The following is a 23261-nucleotide window of genomic DNA, read 5'->3' as shown; positions in this document are numbered from 1 at the left end:
GTAGTGAGCATCAGGACCAACCTTGGCTCCCTCCCCAGCTGTCCCAGGGCCACCCCACTGAGTCACTGCCTCCTGCTCCCTCCCACCCCTTCTGCTGCCCACTGTGTGCCCACCCCCACCCACCAGCCAGGCCCCCTAGGAGCCCTAAGAGCTGAGGGGGAAACCTGCTGGCAGGCACACATACCCCTCCAAGACCAGAGGCAAATAAGAGGCCTTAAGCCACAGGCCATCGCTAACCCCAGCACCCCAGAACACAGGCAAACAGATTCGGGCCAGGGCCAGGCCTTGGTTTATTTGTTCCACATAGAATGTGCCCTGTAAGCTAGCTTCATGAAAACAGAGACTATGTGCTGTCCACTTCTTACTTCCAGCAACAATAAATGTTTAGGGGATGCCTGAGATGGGTCACACTACCCCTGCCCTCCTGAGGCTCTTCAGCCATGATCCAGATGTAAATCAGTCACAAATGGAGACAGGTTCTGAGGCTCTATCTGAAAGGGACACAGAAGAGGCCGAAAGCTACAGGATCCATGGCCCCTTGATGGCAAAGATACAGATAGAAATGGGGGCAGACTGAGGCCTAGTGGGGAATACTGGGGGCTGGGCCTGGAGCCAGCCTGGAGCCAGCCTGGGCTGCTGACCACAGCAGGCTTTGTGGGCTGAGGTTGCAGGACTGAGCAGTGACTCATGGGGCCCATCTCTGTGGCTCTCCTGACAGCAGAATATACTCATAGCAGCCTTTTCCACTGAGATCATAAAATGGGGATGGGCTTCCCTCCCCTGCCATTTTCCTAGCCTTCCCTCACTTTCCCTCAACCTTCCATTCCTTGCCAATATAAATAAATCAAAAATAAAATGCTCCATCCTTGGCTTGTGTGGCTCAGTGATTAGAAGGTCAGCCTGCACACTGAAGGGTTGGCGGTTTGATTACCGGTCAAGGGCATGTACCTTGGTCGTGGGTTTGCTCACCCACGACCTAGGGTGGGGCACATGGGGAAGGCAACCAGTCAATGTGTCTCTCTCACATCAATGTTTCTCTCTCTCCCCCCTCCCTCCCTTCTACTCTCTCTGAAAAGCAGTGGAAAAAAATATCCTCAGGTGAGGATTGATTAAATTAAAATAAAATAAAGTAAAATAAAATAAAATACTCTGTGCCTCAGTGGGCCTAGTAATAAGAGACCTACAGTCATTGCCCTCACTCCATCTCAAATCTTGTATACCCTCTTCAATACTGCCCCAGACAATGAGGGTGACATATATCCCTAACTTTCTAGACCTCTCTCACCTTTGGCCTAAATAAACTCCAAACTCCTTAGTGTGGCATTCAGGGCCATCCAATGGCATCAGTGCCTTCCTGTCCAGCTCCCATACTGACCTGGAAAACTGATCTGATTACAAGTCTTAGTTACCTCTCCTCTACCTGGAATGCCAACACCCATCTCCCCAGGTCAAAATCCTTCCCCCTTCAAGGCCTGGAGGTAGCTCAGGTGGCACCGAAGGCCATTTCTGCCATCCTGTCCAGTCAGGTGGTGACCCATAGATGAGCTCTTGACTTGCTCGCTCTCCTGCATCCCAGATTCCTGTCTCCCCCGCACTGTGCTCACCTGCTTTCTTTCCCCAGTCCCCTTGCCTCTGACCAACCCTCTCCACCTGGCAGTCCCACTGTTCTTAGTTACCCACTACCAGGCCCAGGAGCCCCTTTGCACCCCCTCCCCTGCACCTTCAGTTGCCTGATTGTGTGAATTTGATTTCTACAACCTTTCTAATGTAGTAATTCTCAAAGGGTGTGGTCTGTGGACCACCTCTCTCTGGAGAGCTTGTTAAAGCTACAACTTCTGGGCCCCCATATACCTGCTGAGAAACCTCCATAGAACCTTTGGAGTAGGCCCAGGAATCTGCATGTTTGATAAGCTCCCCAATGATTCTCACACTTAAGTCTGAGAATGGCTGCCTGTCCTCTCCAGTACCAGCCCCTCATGTCCCTGGGCTGCTGGAGCAGCCTCCCAACAGGCCTGCCCTAGCCTTTCCTTCTACCAATCCATCCACCAGGGTTTTCACACATCTCCCACCTGGCTCACCTGAGCTTCCTAAAGCACATCAGTGCCCATACCACTCCCAGATCCCAGTTTTCTCAGGCCAGCTCTCTGCCACCTGCAAAATCAGCAAGGTCTCCCTACCCAAGCCTTGTGTCCCTGGCTGGTTTCTCCCAACCACATCACCCACTGCTTCTTGATTTTTGCCATGTGTACTCTAGGCATCCTTTGTTATTCTGCTCTTTCTACCTAGAATGCACCCACCCAACTTTCCCTGTGTTGTCTGAGCCTCTACACACACACACACACACACACACACACACACTCCTCCCAAAGGCTGCCCAGATCTCCTCAAGGCCCCATAGCACTCTCAGTACTTTTCACCTTATAATATAATACCAATAATGACGACATTTGTGATCCCTGTGGACCAGGCTGTGTACTAGATTCTTCTCATTTTACCATTGAATCCTGATAGCAACCTTATGAAATAAGTATGATTGTTATCCCATTTTAGAGATGAAGACACTGAGGCTCAGAGAGAATATGTAACATGCCTAAGATGACATACCTGGTAAGTGACAGCTGGGACTGTTAACTATGAGACCTTATCACTGCCAACTGTAAACAACCTGAGTGCAAAGCCTAAGTCACTCTTCATCACACTTTCCCCATGCATAGCTTAGGAAAAGTGACTAAATTTGTAACCTTGGCAGAATGTTGAGTCCTTCAGATCTATAGACAGAAAGTGAGTTAGTGACTACCTAGGGCTGGGCCAGGGGTAAGGAGAGACTTTTGGAAACAATGAAAATGTTCCAGACTTAGATTGTGGTGAGTGAGGGCTGCACAACTCAATATATTAAAAACCTCTGAACTGTACATTTTATTTATTTATTTTGAACTGTACATTTTAAATGGGTAAATTTTATGGTATGCATGTTGTATCTTAGCAAAGATAGATATATGTTTTAAAAGTCCTTCAGACACAGTGGAAATTGAAGCTGGGACTGCTGTTACCAGGCATTTCTAGCCCTAAATGTTCCTGGACCCCACACTACCAATTTGTATCATAAACACTCACAGTAACCAGCTCGAGATTGCCCTCCCACCCACGATGTGCAGAGCACTTCTGTTCATTTGTCCTACACTTGCTTTCAGGTTTCCAAGGAAGGCTTATCGGTCCCAGTGTGTGGTGGCTACATCTTTGGGCACCATGGCACCTGACCTCTGGGGTCTCTGTCCCTGCTGGCCTTCCCCATTTTGTGGGCTCCCAGTTCTATGACCCTGTGCCCATAGTGATCCTCTGGACTGCCACTACAAGCCCCTGAAAGGAGACAATATTGAAAAGGTATGGAAGAGGAAGGAGGGAGGGCCAGAGGGCTAACAGTCCTTCCCAGGATTCCTCTCCAATCTCTATCCCAGAAGCCCTGGGGCAGGCTGTTGGAAGTTTCCATTTCCCTCACCAGATGCCCTTGTTGCCACCCCTTGCCCCTAGAACCCCCAGACACATGGACCGTTCTATGTGTCCCACCCAGGATACTCATCTGAGGGATGTTTGTTGTATCTTCGGTTCAAGGTATAAAACACAGAGCAGGTGCTAACCGCAGGAAAGTCACCTGCCATTCTGTCAGCCCCCTTGCCACTGTAGCCAGGCATCCTAGCCCCCATAGCAGTGGAGCAATGGCCCCAGCTCCTTTCCTGTTTGGGAAATGTCAAGGTGGTAATGTGGCAGCCCAGGGGCCACTGTCTCCCTTCCTTAGAAAACCCAGTCCCAAGGATCTGAAAGGTCCAGACTTGGATGCAGAGCACCAGAGCCTTAGAGTGACCCTGGCTAAAAAGGAGCCCTAACCTGAAGCCTGGCACAGCCCTGTGGCCTTGGTCCTGGAAAAGGAGGAGCTAACACCCCAATAACTGGCAGCAAAAGGAAGAAGATAAAGCAAGAAGTGAAGACAGATTCCCAATGTCCTAAAAAAATTGGTTATGGGTAGCTTGACGTAACAAGGCAGCAAAGCCCAAGGTTGAGACCTGCTCCACCTCCCACCCCAAACTCCCTGAGGACCAGCGCCTTGAGGAACCTCATTGCCATTGTCCTTGAGCTGGTGCTAAGGAGGGGGTGGAGGGCTGGAAAGTCCAGTGTCAGCTGAGGAATGATGCCCTTGCTTTGAGGGCAGGAAACAGATGCCTAAAGTGACCCCAAGATACGCACTGGAGAAGGGACAACAGCTATCCAAGTCTCTGGGCCTAGCCCCTAGATCTGGACTGGGTCTTGAGCCAGGGTTAGGATCTCACTAAAATGGAAGGTGGCAGGACTTAGGAGCAGGGGTGGTGGTGAAAAGGCCTCCTTTAAGGACCAGCCTAGGAGACCCTTCTGACCTGCCTCCAGTTGCTACTTCAGTCCAGGCCTCTCTGACACCATGTCAGGCTGAGTGGGCTCCTCTGCCCTTTGTACAGGGACTTCCCACAGGGACTCTGGGCTCCTGCTTCTCCCAGTCCCTGGGCTACAGCCGGCCTCCTCTGTTGAACTGGATGCACCAGTAGGAGCTAGCAGTGCCTGGGCTAAGATGCGAGTGGTCCTCGTGTTCCATGAGGGGCTGCAGCTCCTGTTGCCGGGGGATGTCAGCGCTGCTCTCACTGCGAGAGCGGCCAGCCTTGGCCAGACTCGGGGGGAAGGCGAAGCTAGGGCGCAGATCAGAAGGCAGGTCAAGAGGGGCCTGGGGCTCTTCAGTGGCCGGTGGGCAGGGAGGCAGGCGCATCATAGTTGGGGCCTGGGTGCAGGGCGGGGATGCCAGGCTCTCCAGAGATGACATGCTCTGGTTCCAGCCCATCTGCATGTCCACGGGCACAATCTTGGTGGTTTCTGAGGACACGTAGACTGCCAGGTCCCCCTGCCCACTCTTCCAGGGTAGCTCCTTCTCTGCACATGTTGGAGATGGGGGTATGATACGTGGACTCGGACACACCTCAAGGCTCCCTGGAAACAGAGAGTACACACCCACTCATTACCAACACAATGGAATTCTCAAGTATAAGCACATTTTTATAAATAAATTCATCCCACAGTTGCCATAGCACATCCACTTGTGTGATTATTTGATGAATGCCTTGCTGAAGGGAAGCTCCACAGCTGGTTTTGCTCTCCTCTGTATCCCCAGCACCTAGCACAAGGCTGGGCACATAGTATTTGTTCAACAAATACCCATTGAAAGATGAAAATTAGTAAAGCAAGAGAAAGCATGAGCCAGGCAGAAAAAAAGCCCCATCTGCAATCAGCTCTCACTTGACTTGCAGTCTCAGAAACCACATCCTGCCAAGCCCCATCCCAGGGTGAGATGGCAGTGAGGGTGAGGAAGATATCAAGGCTCCATCCAAAGGCTTTGCTCCTGGGAGCCCTGCCTGAGCACCCACCACAGCCCTTTGGTGGGACAGAGCCCAGGAGTGTGAGCTCATGCAAACCTAATAGCAGGCTAAAGCCGTGCCAAAAAGGAGATGCCAGAGCACAAGGGACATGAGCTGAGAATCCCAAGACTGCTGGCAGCCAGGATGGAAGGCTCAGCCCCTGTATGGCAGGAAGTCTGAGGTTCTGAAAGAGGAAATCTGGGAAAGAGAAGCCCTCTGGCCAGAGTCAAGCACAATGCGTTGCATGTAATGGGTGCTCAGTATGTTTCTGCTCATTGATAAAGTCCTGAGCAATCCAATAAACTAGATTGAGTACATTATAAAATGTGTTGATGCTGTGATTGAAAAGAAAACTGCCTCTCTGGAACGACCTAAAACATTAAATTTTAACAACCACAATGAAATTAAAACAACAAAAACTTTCAGTGTTCACCTCTGGAGGATGCTAGGGAACTAACTCATGGTCTGAAAACTAATAAATAAAAGGAAAGAATCAAGAATGTATCCATTCTTTCCTGTATGAACTATATCTCACCTAATTGATGAGAGGAAGTTGCTAATCAGACCAAGAAAAAAAAAAGTAGACTATCACCATTGTGCAACCCCCAGTGAAATGTTGGATCTGACCGTGATCATCAGAGGCTGCTAAGATCATTGGTGAAAAGCTGGCAGGGAACATGGTAATGGAGGGATCAGGGTAACAACATCTGAGCCCAGTGATCAATGTTAACTTCACAAAAAGACAACCAGATGGTATGTGCTTCCTGATGTGATGCAATAAGAAGTACACCATTACCACTTATAAAATTTTTTTACCAAAAAATTAAAACCAAAATCTGACTTAGATGTAATTATCAGTTTAAAGGAAATATAAGTTTAGCTAAGAAAATGAGACAGAGTCTAGATATACAAAGTTAGAGAAGTTAGGAGAGAACATACAGGAAGAAGGGGTCAGAGTGGCTAGGAACCACTCATTGAATGAAATAATTCCTTTTTAAAAGAGTTTTATCTAATAAAAATAAGTAAAGGAAATATAAGGGATAACAAAACATTAAATGACACTTTGAAGTTGCAATCAGCAAAATCCAGACAAGGAAAGACTGTGGAACAAATAACCAGGTTATTTCAATAAATACATTGCAAGGGGGGAAAAGTAGGTAGCAGAGGTTTGGAGGGACCTGTAAAAACTTGACACCGTTGACATGTTGGAACAGATACTTCTTTGCTGTGTGGCTGTCCTGTGCTTTGTAGGATGTTTAGCAGCATACCTGGCCTCTACCCACTCAATGCAAGTGCACCCCTCCAGTTGTCGCAACCCAAAATGTCTCCAGACATTGCCAAGTGCCCCCTAAGGGGTAAAAATGTCTCCACCATCACCCTCTTGAGAACTACTACTAAAGGTAAAAAGAGGCTTATTGATCAAATGCAGTATGTGGGCCTTGTCTGGATTTTTATTTGAAGTAACCTGTAAAAAAATATATATTACGACAATCAGGGAAACTTGAACATTGACTGGATATTTGGTGACCAAGATTTTAAATATAATGGTATTGTGGTTGTATTTTTAAAGAAGAATCCTTATCTTTTAGAGGTACGTGCTGAAGTGTTTATTGATGAAGTGATATTGGAGATTTGCTTCAAAAGAACCCAGTGAAGTGAGGGGCATAGTAATGATACAGATGAAATAAGATTGGTTAGAAGCAGGTAATTATTGAAGCTGGGTAACAGATCAATGGGAGTTCATTTTACCATTCTGTCTAATGTATATTTTGAAATTTTGTATAATAAAAAATTATAAGACATCTGAGGGTGCTTGCGCCAACTAGCAGTGATATTTATGAGTTAGTTCTCCACATATGGAAACATGTAAATAGTGTTTTTTATCCACAATAATTCCATTTCGATGAGTTCAGCCTCCTCCCTTGGGACAGGCTGCCACCCTCAACGCGTTCTACCTGAGGGAAGGTGTGCTGGGCATGGATTACAAAAGAGCCAGGTTTTAGCTTGTCACTTCATGTTTCTCCCCAAATTGTAAAGGGAGGCAGCATGGCAGTGGAAAGGCTGTGGGCTGCCCAGCTGGGCAGTTGAGCATTGAACTAGGATCCAGGAGATCACGATTCGATTCCCAGTCAGGGCACATGCCTGCGTTGTGGGCTCGATCCCCAGTCAGGGGTGTGCAGGAGGCAGCTGATCAATGACAACTCTCTCATCATTGATGTTTCTATCTCTCTCTCCCTCTCCCTTCCTCTCTCTGAAATCAATAAAGTTTTTTTTAATTTTTATTTTTTAAAGGCTGTGGGCTTTGAAGTCAGATGGGTCAGATTCAAATTCGGGTTCTGCTATGGGATGCTGAACAAGTCTCAAGTTCCTTTGGTTCTCTGAGCTGTTTCCCCATCTTGGTTCTTGGGAGGGTGGAATCAAATCTTATACGTCAGGTGTCTGATATAAAGGCGATGCTCAGTAAATGATGGTTGGTGAATAAATGAGTGAATGGGGAAAGGCAGTTATCTAGAGTAGAGGCCATGAGTGAAAAGGGAGAAGCCAGATGCACAGTTGCAGCTTGCCCCAGAGAGGAGGGAGGCAGGGAGGAAGCCATTACCTGAGACCTTTCCCTCTTGGAGAACCTCATTGGTGGCCCGAGCCACAAAGATGATCCCCTCGTCATCCTCCTTCTCTGTCTCAGAACTGTCGCTCTCCTCCTCAGACTCCTCAGACTCCACAGTTAAGATCACAGCAGCTGGGTAGGGACAAGAGCTGAGTCAGGGTGGCCAGCCCAGCAGCTGCCTCTTGGTACTGCACAAGCCAGCTCCCTGCTCACCCAAGCAGAGCCCACAGTTGGCAGAGGCACCTGCTTTCTCCTCTGGCTACTTGGGCACTGGCCTAGGGGGCTGGGTGCTTATAAAGAAGGGAAGGGGGACTACACATCCCAAAGAGGCAACCAGGACAAGCAGTCCTCAGAAGCAGCCATGAGGGAAGTCACACTTTCCAGCTTCCCCATCCTCTTCTCTCAGCCCCAGATCCCATCGGCTGAAAATATGAGCATTTGGAGAGCTGGAAGGCCCATCAATGTTCAGCTCACCCTGGTTTTGCAGATGGGACAACACTGGGGCCCAGGGTTCACCCATCCTTCGAGGCTGACCAAGCTCCCCCCTTCTCCATGACACTTTTTCCAAGTCCTCAGGGCCTGTAACCTATAGTTAGCTATCAGATGCCTCCTATCACAAATAGTCTAATAACTGCTTTGAACACACCCAGCTTTGAAACAGAGTGTGCCCATCTAGTCCCTGAGAAGAGCCCCAGCTCATGGCACTGAATACAGCACAGAGTAGGTCCCCCGGGATTCTGGCTGATGGGTCCCTTTCCCTACCCCTTCCACCCTCAACCCCACCCCCATTCCCTGCTTGCCTGTATCCTGAAAGTCCAGGTCTTGAGGAGATTTTCTATTTGTAGCTGCAGTGTTAACCACACCATTCTTCTAAAGAGCAAGAAAAAACCCTAAGCCTCTGGCCCTGGCTCCAACCCCAACTCTTGTTTTCCTGAAATAGCAGGAGAGTGAATCTCTGTCGATCCCAATGGTTCCACCACCCCTTGACCCCCCCAGGCAAGTGTTGTGGAGTCTGAGTAACCCATGCCCCAGCAAGGGCTCTTGAGGGATCAGTCTGGGCTGAATTAGGGGCTTATGGATTTGCCCTCTCCAAGGAATTTGCCTTTCTCCTGCTCATTTCATTTCTAGAAGGAAGTCCTGCTGCCTCCCAGCAGGGGACCTCTTGGCCAAGAGGCTGATCTCCCTCTGAAGGCCTCACCTTACCCTTTTGGGGCTCCAGGAAGACGCAAAAGGGAACCCAGACTGCTGTGGCCACCAAGTCCCTGAGGATTATCCAACTAGGGGTCTCCCTGAGCTGGATTCCAACACTTGGAGGGTTCAAAACTGCATGCAATCTCCAGCCCCAAACGGAAGTCCCAAAGAAAGCACGTGCCTTCTTGCAGCCGGCCTTGCGAGGCCGTGGCTTGCTCTTGGTGAAGCAGATGTTGTGCTTGGTGGACTTAAAGGACTCCAACCGCCGCTTCATGTTCTGCTGGAAGACCTCTTTGTCCTGCCGCTCCTGCGCGTCCTCCAGGATGAAGTGGCGGCTGCAGCTGGGTTTGTACTGGCAATGACAGCCCCACCCTGCCGTGAGGCTGGGAGCCTTGGCCTCCCACAGGAATCCCAGGCCACAGCCCCATGGTCACCATAGGCCCTGCCAGCTCAGTTTTTCAAGAACTAGCCATGGATTAAATAAATAAAACAAAGAATACAATAAGAATCGAGCCACTCTGTATTCTCAGTTCACTGGGGAAAAACTTCCCTTTATTCCAGAACCTATTCCCCCAAATCTGGTTTCCCCTATCCACTACTGCCCTTTCCCAATTCTTTCTGATGTGAAGTGACCAGAGGCAGGGGGTTACTATGAGACCACGGGGTACATTTCTTTCTTTGCACCTCCAGTCATGAAGGTCCACTTGCCTGGCCCACATGTGCCCCTTCTAGCCTCACAGGATTCTCTCTCCAGGTGGAACTCTCCAACAAGTCATTCCTACAGCAACCACCATGATACTTTGGGCTGCACTTTGACCTCCCATAACTATCTCTCCCGACACCCCAAACCCTCTCAGTCCAACAACAACCCCATCATCTGCTCCTTTCACTCTTTCTCATAAAGATCAAACCCACCCACTGCACACTCGCCTAGACTGCCTTCATCTCTGCCCTCTGCTCTTGGCAGCCTTTTCATTAACTAGTGGTAATCTCCCAAGTACTGCCAGCATGTTCTAGATCATCTTGTCTTGCCTTGCATTCCCAGTCTGTCCCCTTTCCTATACCTCCCTTTTTCTGCTTCCCTGAACTAGTACGAAGAGCTCCCTGTAAGTCTCCCATCTACCTTCCTCTACATACTCACCCAGAGGTGCCCCCTTTCTAGGGGAGGTAAAGGGAGGGATCCAACTCCTTCACAGGGCTCCTCACTACCAACCCAGCCTCACCTTTGTTCAACTCACTCCTTCTTGCCTCCATCAGTTCCCTGCTCCTCCTATTTCTCCCTCTCCTGCGTCTTCAATTCCTCCCTCACCACTGCTCCCTTACCTCTTTGAAGAAAACTTTTCCATTGACTCCACTGCCTCCCCTTTCCTTCCAAACTTTTATACTTTGACTCTGACACTTTCCCTCATACCCATTATTTCCTTAAACCAGAACTGCAACTCCAAGGTCTGCAATTCCCCAGTGCTGCCTTCTTCCTGGTCACCAGTGTCATGACCCCTAGATAAGCTGACTTGACCTCTATGCAGCATCTAGTCCCACTTCTGGCCCAGGCGTCCAAGACGCCATCTGCTACTGCTCCTCCAAGGGTTCCTTCCCTCTCCTCTTTTGCTGGCTCTCCTTTCTGTTCTTCCATGTGCATTCCTCACAGTGTTGTTCTTGGCCCTCCTCTCTCCCCTCTAAATGCTCTCCTCAGCAAACATATCCGTTCTTTCAGCTTCAGCTAGCACAGTGATAGAGATCTGTGGTTCCCAAACACCAGCCATCACACCAGCTGCATTTGAATCACATGGGGGGCATATTAAATGCACAGATTCATTGTCCCATTTCATACTACAGCATCAGAATCTCCAGGAGATAAAACCAGGAATATGAATTCTCACAAGCTCCCCAGGGGATTCTGAGATAGTCAGGTGAGGAAACCTCTGGTAAAGGTTGATTCTAAATCTTATCTCCAGCCCTTATCACTCTCTTAAACTATAATCTTATATGTCTAACTGCATACTAGACATTTCTGTCTCTCTTTGATGATATTTCTGAGAAGAATACGAGGAATTGTGTATTGTGTTATGGTATAGCTAAGTGGATTCAGAACTGGTTGAGTAACCATACCCCAAAAATGCTTGATCCGTGTCAGTCTGGAGGAAAGTCTTTGGTAGCATGCCACAGGGCTCTGTCCTCAGCTCTAGCCTGGTCAACATTTTTATGTTGATTTGGATGAATACAGAGTTAACAGGCTTAGCAAATTTTCATATGATGTGAATCTGAGCAGATATTTGGTGGCAGACATGGGATCCAAACGATGGAATGATGGGCTAAATCAAATAAGATGACATTTCATTTAACAGGGATAAGCACAATCATACTCCATTTGTTTTTTTTAATTGACTACACAAGAACTGGTTGGACCAATGTTACACACACACACATCCATAAACAACCAATCATTATGTACATCCTGATGTGATGCAGTAAGAAACACAGCATACTTATTAAATGTTCCTGAATCTGACCAGGCCCCTAGATTTAACTACCAGGAAACACAGGGGAGAGAGGAACATGTTAAACACCACCACTGGAATATAATCAGCAAAATCTGTAAAATGGGAAATTCTCTGAGACAAAGTATCTAGTTTCTTCAATAAATAAATAACAAGGGGATAAAAGGAGGGAGGAGAAAATATTATAGATTTTTAAAAATAAAGAGACATATTTACCAAATGCAAAGTGTGGGCTTTATTTGGATCCTGATTTAAACAAACCATCCGGAAAAGATATTTATGAACACTGGATATTTGATGTGAAAAGGAATTCCTGTTAACTGTTATAAGTGATAATGGTTGTATGTTGTGTGTTTTTAAGAGTTCTTGCCACCTAGAGATACATACTGAAATAGATATGATGTCTGAAGTTTGTTTTAAGATAATAAAATGTGATGTGGATAGAGTGTGGTGGGGTCTAGAATATAATAAGATTAAATTATGCATTGATAAGTACTGGAGCTATGTGATGGATAAATGAGTTATTCTATTCTCTCTAGTTTTGTGAATGAATGAAATTTTCCATTAGAAAAAAGTAAACAAAACAAATGAGATGAGATAGAGTTTAACACCCATTAACTAAAGAAGACACTGGGGGGGTTGCCTGATTATAAGGACAGTATGGGGCCCCAGGGTGGTGAGCCAAAGCTAGAGGGATTCTGGGCTGCAAGAAGAGAATGGCAAGTTCTAGAACTAGAAGGGTAAGAGAGGCCCCATGCCCCGCCCTGGCTAACAACAGCTAGAATTGCACCTTCCATTGTGGGCCTTGTTTCTTATGATCAGAGAAGACACATCAGAGAGAAACGCCGGCCTCAGGGCAGAAGGCCTATGTGGAAGGGGACTGCCTTGAAACCTTTGAAAATATATTCTGCAGAGCTGCAGAGAGTTAAATCAGGACCAGTGGGAGCAAGTTAAAGGAGGCCAATTCTATCACAACAGTAGAAACAGCCTTGACTGTTAAAACTGCCAGGAATGGTAACAGCTAGCTTCCCATATCAAGAAGATTCAAGGTAATGGCTTGCTGCCCCCTTGTGGGGCTACAAAAGGTTCCTCCGAGATGGGATGGGCCTTTCCAGCCCCAAAACTTCAAAAACAACCTGCACTGGATGAACTCACATTACCTAAAATAGATGTCTGCCTTCCCCATGCTGAGCTGGTCCCGCAGGTTTTATCAGCACTCCTGCTTCTGTCTGTGGCTGACCCCATCAAGCCCTCTGCACTCTATTTCCTTCTCTCCCCTCCGCAGTCAGTCACCCAGTCCTATGCTCCTCTCCCTTCCCACCACCCAGCTCTAACCCAGTGTTGCCCTCCAACTTCCCAACTAGCTCACCCAGACTCTCAACTGACTCACACAGCCTTTCAACTCACCCCCTCCAATCTGACCTTCATTCTGCTACCAGAGAAGACATCTTTAAACAGTATTTGTATCAGACCAACCCTTACTCCAAAAGGAAAAGCTAAAAGTTATTACCCACAAGATGAAGCCCCCACTCTTCAGCTGGGCATCGCTAGCTCCCTACAGCTGGTGCCAACTGCCCCTTGAGCCTGCGATCATGGCCTCCCCAGACCACTCTCACCCCCTCAGAACTCTTATACCCTGGCTGCTCTCACCCTGCGACGCGGCTTGTAGAGGCCTCCACAGAGCAGATGGTGCATCACAGCATCCTCACGGTCCCGGCCACTACGTACTGTGTCAATCACCTGCAGATCCAGACAGGCCCCACTGCCACTCTCCCTCCTGCAAGAGGCAGGGAACACATGTGCTGGGGAAGGGCCAGGGGGCACAGGCCAGGGGAAGTGCAAATGCAAAAGTGCTCACACACAAGCTTTCCCCAAAACAATTCAGATAGAGGGCTCAATGGAGAGAAGCTTAAGGAAGGGGAAGCGGGTTCAAGGACTTACAGCAGGTTGGTGACAGAGGTCTCTGCCACAGAATTTCGGCTGGGCATAGAGGGCAGAGTGAGCCCAGTGGAGGATAAGACGTGGCCTCCCTAGAGGGGCCAAGACAAAGGTCAGATGGCAATCAGACTGAGAGTGGTCCAGACAGTCAGAGTGCAATAAAAAAAATAACATGGCCTGGCCAGTGTGACTCAGTGGTTGAGCATCGACCCATGAACCAAGAGGTACCCAGTTCGATTCCTGGTCAGGGCACATGCCCGGTTGTGGGCTCGATCCCCAGTAGGGGGGTGCAGGAGGCAGCCGATCGATGTATCTATCTCTCTGTCCCTCTCCCTCCCTCTCTCTCTAAAAAATCATTAACATATTTTTAAAAAAACAATAGTTAACACTTATTCTGCTCTTTTGACGTTCAAAGTAATATGCTAAAAAAATGTAACAATAGTTAACACATTCTGTTTTTTTTTTAATCCTCACTCTAGGATATTTTTCCCATTGCTTTTCAGAGAGACTGAAGGGGGGGGGGGGGAGAGAGAGAAAGAAACAATGTGAGAGAGACACATCAATTGGCTGCCTCCCTGACCCAGGCTGGGGATCGAGCCTGCAACCCAGGTATGTGCCCTTGACCAGAATCGAACCCAAGATCCTTCAACCTGCAGGCCAACGCTCTAACCACTTAGCCAAACCGGCTAGGGCAACACATTCTTTTCTTTTGATGTTCGAGGTTCAACTTTACTATAGAATCCTCAAAACTCTGTGGCACAGGCACTCTTATTTCCACTTTCTTACAGTTGAGGAAACAGAGAATATAAGTGACTTACCCAAGGTCACAAGCCTATAAGTAACAAAAATTGAACCACATTTTTTACTCTAGAGTTTAACTGTTTCCCACCTTTCTCTGCTGCCTGCCAGACTCAGAATGTCAGCATTAGGCCAGGCTAGTTCCTGCAGTTGCCACTTCATAAGACCATTGAGTCTACTAGGAATCCTGACTTCCTCCTCAGGGCCTGTCTGCTGTCAGTCATCCCTTACTGCCCTGCTGGCCACCTGCTCACCCACCACAGGCTGCCAACCCACCTGGTCCACAAAGCTGATGGCATCCCGGATGTTGAGTCTGTAGTACACATCCCAGATCTGGTCCCGGATGCGGTAGGCTGACCGCCGCATCAACAGCTGACTCAGGTACTTCTTGTCAAACTGCTCCCACCTACAGAGGATGCCAGGCCCAGCCCTGAGTGCCATTTCCATGGTCCAGCCAGCTGGCCCTTCCTCATATGGGGCTGGGGCAGGGACACCACCAGTGCTGGCCTGGCTCTCTTGGTATGGGCCTTGGATGGGGAAAATCTTGAAGCTAGTCCCTGCCCTTACGGAATTTATGGTGTTTTGGGAAAGCCTGCCATTAACTGAAGTTAGTACAAATAACCGTAAAATTGCAACCATGACAAGAACTACAAAGGATAATTATAGAATGTGATAGGGATTTGTCCTAGTCAGGGAGTCCAGGGACAGCCTCCCTAAGGACTTAATGGCTATGGAGAGATCTGAAGGATGAACAGAGGTTAAGTAGGTGAAAGGGAGGCAAGGGAGTGTTTTAGTAGAGAGAACTACATGTGTACACGTCCCAGTGGCCACGGTGGGAGAAGCATGGTGGGTCGTGAGATTCTAAACCAGGGTCCATGTAATTAACAGGCAGATAGTCAAAGAGAACCGAGCACAATGAGGTTGGAGTCCGGCAGGTGCCAGACCATGCAGGGCCAGGCAGGCCTCATTGGGGAGCCTTGTCTTATCCTGAGAGTACTGGGATGCCACTGAAGGGCTTCAGGCAGAGGTTACCCAGCCTGAGCCTGGCTGTGTCCCTTCTCAGGAGTGTGGCACATCCCCCATGCTGCCCTGGCTGGTGGGGCTGCTGCTGCTGAAGGAGCCTCGGGGCAGCTCCCTCACCTGTCCCTCCAGTAGTGATAGCCATGGTGCCCCACAACGTCCTCCACTGCAGCCAGAATGTGGTCAAAAGTCTAGAAGGGGGGTGGGTAGGGGGACTGGATCAGGACTCTGCTCAAATAGGAAAAGGGAGAGAGGGACAGGTGGAGGGATGGAGCTCTGGTACCCACGTGCTCATGCAGCTCCTGATTCAGGGTGGGCTTGTGATGCTCACTCCTCTTCACCTTCAGCCACTTGACCAGTGGCTTGATGGTCAGGCCCTACAGACAGGCAGCAGGTGAGCCCTGCCCTACCCAGTTCCCTGTTGTGTTTCTCTCCCCACAATTAGGTTTCAGCTTCTGTATCCTGGCCTCAGTGCATTCTAGGTCTGGACAGTCAGGCCCTTGAACCCCCAACAGGAAGAGGAGCTCTTATCCCAAAGGGCCCAAGCCTCCCCCAGGACCTGCCAGACCCTTTCCCCACCCAGTCTTGTGGGCTCTCCCACCTGCACGATGACTGTGAAGAAGACCACTACAATAGTAGTGGCCACAAAGTAGTCCTTGGCAGGGACCTTGGTCTTGTCCAGTAGGATGACGAGAGCGAAGGCCACAGCCCCCCGCAGGCCCCCATAGGACATCACCACCTGGTCAATCTTGTCCAGAGGGACCAGCCGGAACTGATTCAGCACCCACGTCTGCAGGACTACACCTACAGCAGGAAGGAGGCCAATGGGAGCAGGGGGTTGGGAGTGGAGGGCACTGGGAGTGGATGGCACCAAGTATCTGGGCTAAGGTCTGATAGGAGCTGGGAGGGGAGAGCAACAAGGGTAGGCTTAGGAATTGACAAGGACGTGGACTCAGATTGGGAGATGAGCTGGGGGAGGGGCAGGAAGGAGAGTGGGAAAGCAGAGGGTGCTAGCAATACCGAGGGCTCGGAAGAACAGAATGAAGAAGAGGGTGCCCAGCACCAGCCCTGAGTCCCAGGCCCACTTAGAAGAGTCCACAGCTGAGATGCCAAGCAGCATGAAGATGACAGTCTCAGCGCAGCTGGCTAGAGTCTTCATTGTGTATTTGACAGTTGTGCGTGACTTATGGGAGATGTTGGCCTCCACGTACTTCTTACAGCCCAGGCCACACATAGTCACCCTGGGAGAAGAATGGAGATAGGGCAAGTAAGAAGTGGTCGCAGGAGGCACAGCCTCTGGGGTCTGAGCATGCTGCAGGAGATGGTGTTGCCCATCACAGGATGTCAGACTCTCAGAGCTGAAGCCCAGGAAGCATGGAGACTGTTCAAGAATAGCTAGTGGTGGTCCTTGGAAAAGGGTCCATATCTCTAGGTTTCCCACCCAGTGCTTCCCGGAGGGGAAGGTGGGAGAAACATGCTCTGAATAGCACACCCCCTGAGGCACCTTTGGCCACCACAGTCAGTGGCGCCAGGCCTTGAAGCCAATTCCAGCTCAGCCTACGCCCCACAGAGCACTTCAGGCAGAGGAAGATTGAGTTCTGGGGTGCCCAAGAAAGTTCTGGAGGCCGATCCTGGAACATTACCTGAGATTTACTGTCTCCCAAGGAGAGTCTGAGGCTCCCACTACCACAAGGGCTCAGGGAAACCTATGGAGTCCTCAGGGCCCTGCATCTGTCCATATGAAGGGCAACCATCTCCAGTTCCCCCTCCCAGCTGCCTGCCTGCAAGTTCCCCAGGACTCACGCAAGAATGGCGGAGAGCGAGGCCATTTCAGCAGTGAGGTAGGCTGCATAGGCGAGGAGGAAGACCAGCAGAGGCTCGATGATGCGGACCCGCTTGGTGAAGCGTGTGGTCAGGGCCAGGAGGAAGGCAAAGACTAAGCCCACGGCTGCCCCGCCCAAACTGACCACAAACAAGGAGGCTGGGGGAGGAGTGGGTTGTCAGCATGACCCCTGGCCTGGACCAAACCCGGGCTGACCAGACTTCTGCCTGGCAGGGAGACGAGGAGGATGCCCACTGCACTCCCCGGGGATCAGGATCCCTGAGCCAGGATCCCAGGAAAGCCCCTCCTTCTTAGGTTCTCCGGGCCCATTTCTCCACAGAGCAGGGAAAGGAATGAGGCAACCTGAAAAGCCTCCTCTGTCCTGATGTGGTGGGGACAGGGATTCAGCAACCCAGGGGAGGCAGACCTGCAGTGCCAACTGAAAGAGGGGAGATACTGACCGACTCCCTTCAGGTAGTCAGTGGCCCGCACGTTGGCAGAACCCATCTCCACAAAGGAGTTGCAGACCTTGTACAGCACCTGAGTGAGAAGAGGAGAGTCAGGAACGAGGGGAAGGCAGCAATCAGGACTGCTGGGAGAAGGTGAACGCTAAGACTCTATTACTTCCCCAGGGGACCCCAGGGTGGGGGGGGAGGGTCTGAGCCTGTTCATACACCCAGCTAGTCAGAGCGGGGGGCCTAAGATCAGGAATGGCAGCTAGCTGAGCACTCTTACCACGGTGACTGCATCATTAAGCAGGGATTCGCCGAAGACGATGATAAAGAGAGTCTCGTTGACATGCACTTCCTCAAAGACAGCCAGCACAGCCACAGGGTCCACTGCTGATATGAGGCTCCCGAACAGCAGAAAGTCCAGCAAGCCAGCCTGTACTCTAGGGGCTTTCAAGGGACAGATAAAGGACAGTAATTGGTGAGGTACTGAGTCTCCTACTACATTCCTTGTGACAAGCCCAGGCTCCACCCCACTGTTAAAACAAGGACACCCAGCCCTAGCCGGTTTGGCTCAATGGTTAGAGTGTCAGCCCTTGTACTGAAGGGTCCTGGGTTCATTTCCAGCCAAGGGCACATACCTTGATTACAGGCTTAATCCCTGGCCCCAGTTGGGGCGTGTGCGGGAAGCAACCAGTCAATGTGTCTCTCTCCCCACCCCCCACCCCGCTCTCTCCCTTCCACTCTTTCTGAAAAGCAATGGAAAAAATATTCTCAGGTGAAGATTAACAAAAACAAACAAGGACACCCAGAGAGGACCTGGGATGGTAAAGAGTGTCAGCCTGCTGGTCAAGAGACTTGAGCCTAAGGCCTGGCTTTGCCACTTACAAGTTCTGCGATTTTGGCACTGTCATTGATGAAAGACTCCTCTTAGCCATTCCTCCTGTGCCTACCTCACAAGACTGCTACAAAAACCAACTTAGGAGATGGCTAAGAAAGCTCTATGTAACCTGAAAAGCTAAGGTGGCACTGACAATAAGCATTGCAGCAGCAGTAATAATAACCACCAGCAGGTGGAAACTGGCTGCTGACTGGCTTTATTAGGGAGACAAACAAAAGAGTGTGCCCTCTCCCACACCTATGGTTCTCAGCCTAAGGGATGCGACCTTCACTATTCTCAGCAGGAAGGGGGGAGGCTATCCATCTATGAGGGCTGAATATAGTATGAAAAGCACCATAGGTGAGACTTGAACGTGTCATATATCTGTGAGCCTCAGTTTCTTCATGTATATATTGGGAATAATAACTATCTTCTCCACAAAGTTCTTCATTTAGCCAGTGCCTAATACATAGAAAGTACCCTATTATTAAGATTACTATTAATATCATGGTCTCATGTCCTCAGGGAGTTCACTGACCCATTAGGAAAATCAGGTTGGAGTCCTCAAGTGAAAATTGCAAACCTCCCCTTGCACCTTGGAAGAAGTCTGAATTACCAACACTCAGGGTTAAATGAATTTTGGGGGCAGGAAATGAGGAAGAAGGGAACGGGTCACAGCAGCCTGAATGCAAAGACTCTCAGTAAAATGGACCTCTCCTGCTAACCTTGGACCTGATAACAAATAAGGTCAGTGGCCTCAATTTCCTCATCCATTCAATGGGACAAATTATACCTCAACAGGGTTGCTATGATGACTCAACGGGATAGAGAGAACACCCAGTCAGTGTAGTATCTTGTATTTTGTGAATGTATACTACATATTTATTAAAAATAATAATATGAATCAGGATGGTAGACCCTCACAGGACTGGTGTGCTGTGCCTCAGGGAAGCAGGGCTGGCAAGTGGCAGTATGGTAACAGAGGGTAGGAGGCAGCAGAGTGGTGACACAGGCTTCCCAGCCTCGGCAGCCCACACACAGCTGGGAGTCAGGTCCCTGATCATCTGTCATGCTGTAGGAGCCCAGATTCAATTGGCAAAGACCTAAATGAAGGCTGAAGTCCCATCTGGAGCAATTCCTTACACTCCAGGTGGGAGGGACCCAAGATGGAGCTCTCAGGGCATGGCTCTCGCCAACATGGGATCTCCAAAGCTGGAGGAGGAAAGAGTTGGGTGATGAGTCTGGCAAAGCCTCCCTCTCCCAGCTCAGGTCTTAGAGTCACTCACCCACAAGTCCAGCCTGCTGCAGGCCCCAGAGGGCAGCACCTGTTGTGAAGGCATTCCAGAGTGTGCCCACCACGGCATAGGTGAGGATGGCACCTAAGTTGTCAAAGAACAGCCGGCTAGGCATAAAATAGCCTGAGTCTAGCACAATAGGAGGCAGCAGGAAGAGGAAGAAGGTGCCTGGCTCCAGCTGGTACTCAGCTTTCTTGGCCACAGCCAAGACAATGCCTCCAAGCGCCAGTCCCAGTAAAATCAGCAGGCAGCTCTCAGGGACCAGAGATGTCACCTTCCGAGATAAGTGAAACACTGCAATGCAAGAAGAGGGCCAAAGATTTCAGCTTATAGGACACACACACACACACACACACATGCAAGTGTGTGCTGGCCTATAACCTCCCAGTCTTAGAAGGTTATCCAAAGTCAGGGCCCCTGACCCTAGGACCAAGGAAGGAGAAAAGAAATTCAGGACTCCCAGAATCTCCAGCCTTCCAGGGCTACAAAGTTGTCTATTTGTTGGTGCTCCTACCATGGTAACCTAGACCGTTGCTTGCTTTTTCCATTTCCAGAAATACCCCTCCTCTCTACTTCACATTCAGTGGACCTCACCTTTCTCTGATTTCCCTTATTCATAGCCATTATTTGAACCTTAGCAAATACTACTCGATACAGTTTTATGTACAACATAGGTGTAAAAATCAGGGCCTCTGGAGCCAGGCTGCCTGGGTTCAAAGCCTGGCTCCTCTATTTACTAGTCCTGTGACTTTGGAGCAAATAACTTCATCTCTCTGACTTTGAGTTTTTTCAAGAGTAAAATGGGAATAAAAACAGTAAAGATCTCATAGGACTGTTGTGAGGTTTAAATAAGACAATCTACTCAAAAGCACTTAGCCCAGTGCTTTACAGTAAGTATTCAATAAATGTTACCTATTATTATATTACTGTGTCCTGTCTCCCTAACTAGACCATAATGCATATTATACCTCCTAGGAGCAGTATGCTAGCCCAGTGTGCTTTTCATTATCTAGGCTCACCAAGGACTCAGTAGTTTAAAAAGTATCAGGTTTAGCAGTCAGAAGATCTCCAATTCTTCTGTCTCTGTCACTTTCTAATTGTGTGATCTCAGGCATATTATTTAATTTACCTGAACTTCAATTTCTTCTCCTGTAATATGGGAAAATTACCTATTACACAAGGTGAGGATTAAGTGATATAATATGAATGTGCCCAGTAGGATGTCAGACAAATAGTTGGTTCTCAACAAATGTTAATATGACTCTGAGGCAAAATAATAACAGATTTGTCCCTAGGAAAAGAGGAAGTAGTATGAAATGGGTTTCTAGCACTATTTCCACTTCTACCTTTACTCCCTAAAATAAGTTCTTTCGGCTTTCCCTTGGTCCCCGAGTCCATGAGTGAACATCTCTCCCCATACAATCCCTGGGGTGGTGGGTAGTGGGGTAGGCTTCCACATTAGCCTGTGTGAGGCCCAATGCCAAGACAGTGTCCTTTGGAAGCTCCTCCCCCCAAAGAACCTAGGACAGTGCCTGGCACATAGTGGGATCTACACAAAGATTTGTTGAATAAAAGGAGTGAAAATCTCCAAGCAATGAAGCTGGAGGAAGATATCCCAGAATATTCTACCTATCTTTCTCCTCTCTTTTCTTGACTGATGCAAAGGAGGCCCTCTTCTACTTCCAGAGGAGGTGTTATCCAATCTAGGAAAAGCACTATGATTTATGAAGGAAACTACAGTCATTGCTATAAGCCTAAATAAGATAGGAACTCTCCTGCAACTCACAAATTTCTCAGCAAACCCAGTTCTTGGCTCCTAAATCTGGGGCTTCTCTCACCTTGCTCTCATTGCTGCCAGGCTCTAAGCTAAGTTCAGTCATAGACCAGCCACACACTACCTTTGGTTCCCCCTCTCCTCTCCTTCAGGAACCCTATTCCATCCTCATCTCCAGAGCATGCCTCAACCCCAGCAATCCAAAACCCATCACCAAAGCCTGTTCTCTGACAGAACTAGGCTCCCTGAAGGCATTTAAAACCCCATTTTTTTATTATTAATGGGCTGCCACAACAGAATGGAGAGTTCTTCCGTTCCTGCTCAGCCCCCCTCCTCTCAGCAGTGCCCCTGGGGGAGGAAAGGGGCAAATTCTAGTCTGTGTGATTCCTACATGAAGACTGTATTGGTGAGGTTGGAGTACAGGCTGTGCCAGCATAGATGGGGAGTGAGTAGCAACACTCAGCTATAATTAGTCGCCCCCACAGCAGAGTCTGCACAACAGGGAGAGGGAGGGGGATCTCTCGTGGGAGGAGGGACCACTGATTGTTCAGAAGGAGGGAAGAGGGGGCAGAGGCAAGGAAAAGCAGCACTATTCAAGGAAAGTATTCTGGACCACAACCTTCAATGCTGTGCAGACTGAAGGAGGCCGGATGTATGAAAGCATCTAGTGCTGGCAGCACAGAGGAAGGCCCCAACAGATGGAAGTTTCTTATACCCTGAAGTGGGAAGACTATAGACCTGAACTTGAAGGGCTGGGGTGGGGTCCCGCAGCTAGGCATAAGAAGGGGGCATCTTTAGGGGACCAGAGGAAAGGTGACAGTTTAGTATCCCAAAAGAGTGGGACACTTGGACCTGGTCTCCAGGGAAGGCTGTTCCTCGGGACCAGGATGCCTGCGTTTGCGGGAGAATACCATCCCCTCGATGTCTCCACCTGTCCTCACCGCTGACAGTCTGGGTGGCCGGGGATTGGTGGGGAAGCAAGACTGAAGGGCTTAGTGCACGGGTAAGAGTGGAGCCGAGAGGGCAAAGGAGTCTAGGGAAGGGGACGGGGAGAGCTGGGACAGCCCTGGGGAAAGGCAAATCCTCAGAGCTCCCACTCGAGGAGAAGGGGAGGAGGGAACTCCTCAAGCGACCACGCAGGAACTCTGTGAGAGCCCGGATTGTGGCATCCCAACCTAAGTGCGGGCACCGTGCAAGAAGCCGGCCCTGGTTTGGGAAATAGGGGTTGGGGGCGGGTCCGCCGCCGGGCGCCGGCCAGGTTCGCACACACGCACTCACCGATTTTGGCCAGGCTGGCCACCAGGATCCACAGGGCTACCAGGTAGGGGGCCTCCACCTCGTGCCACTGCCAGCGGAAGAGCGCCAACCCTGGGGGAGGCTCTCCCGGAGACCCCAGCTCCGGGGCGGGTTCCTTGGCCGCTGCCGCCCCCGCCAGGGGCAGCCCTAGCAGCGGCAGCGCGGCGCGCAGCATACTGCCTCCTGCCTGGTGGCCCTCCCGGCCCCGCAAGGCAGCCGGCCCCGCGTAGCCGCCGCCGCCTACCGCCGCCCCCGCGTCACAGGCA

General features: G+C 49.7%; 1 protein-coding gene across 3 annotated transcripts; it reads right to left on the bottom strand.

Annotated features, from left to right (window-relative positions):
- Positions 1–2893: 2893 nt before the first annotated feature.
- SLC9A5 (solute carrier family 9 member A5) lies at positions 2894–23230 on the bottom strand. 3 transcript variants are annotated; one of them, XM_081118377.1, is made up of 16 exons: positions 22978–23230; positions 19917–20219; positions 18037–18200; positions 17763–17841; positions 17283–17460; positions 16500–16720; positions 16081–16283; positions 15767–15856; positions 15600–15670; positions 14736–14865; positions 13665–13753; positions 13374–13500; positions 9407–9577; positions 8835–8904; positions 8029–8166; positions 2894–5004 (listed from the first exon to the last, which is right to left on the bottom strand). In XM_081118377.1, exons 1-16 carry the CDS (start codon positions 23168–23170, stop codon positions 4532–4534), a joined length of 2700 nt encoding a protein of 899 aa, XP_080974503.1. In that variant the 5' UTR covers positions 23171–23230; the 3' UTR covers positions 2894–4531. The 3 variants fall into 3 exon arrangements, with proteins under 3 accessions (XP_080974503.1, XP_080974504.1, XP_080974505.1); XM_081118378.1 differs by lacking the exons at positions 16500–16720; positions 17283–17460; XM_081118379.1 differs by lacking the exons at positions 8029–8166; positions 8835–8904; positions 9407–9577 and having other exon boundaries at positions 2900–5004.
- Positions 23231–23261: the final 31 nt, after the last annotated feature.

The sequence above is a fragment of the Miniopterus schreibersii genome (assembly GCF_964146895.1).
Source record: "Miniopterus schreibersii genome assembly, chromosome: 18".
NCBI classification, from domain to species: domain Eukaryota; kingdom Metazoa; phylum Chordata; class Mammalia; order Chiroptera; family Miniopteridae; genus Miniopterus; species Miniopterus schreibersii.
This window is presented reverse-complemented; position numbering and strand designations above follow the sequence as displayed.

Excerpts from the sequence above, each read along its gene's own strand:
- SLC9A5 (XM_081118377.1), bottom strand. The coding sequence starts at position 23,170 with ATGCTGCGCGCCGCGCTGCCGCTGCTAGGGCTGCCCCTGGCGGGGGCG. Across the intron at positions 17,461-17,762 it reads TGACTACCTGAAGGGAGTCG|CCTCCTTGTTTGTGGTCAGT; the intron begins GTCAGTATCTCC and ends CTCCTCCCCCAG. Across the intron at positions 14,866-15,599 it reads TATCACTACTGGAGGGACAG|GTGGGAGCAGTTTGACAAGA; the intron begins GTGAGGGAGCTG and ends CATCCTCTGTAG.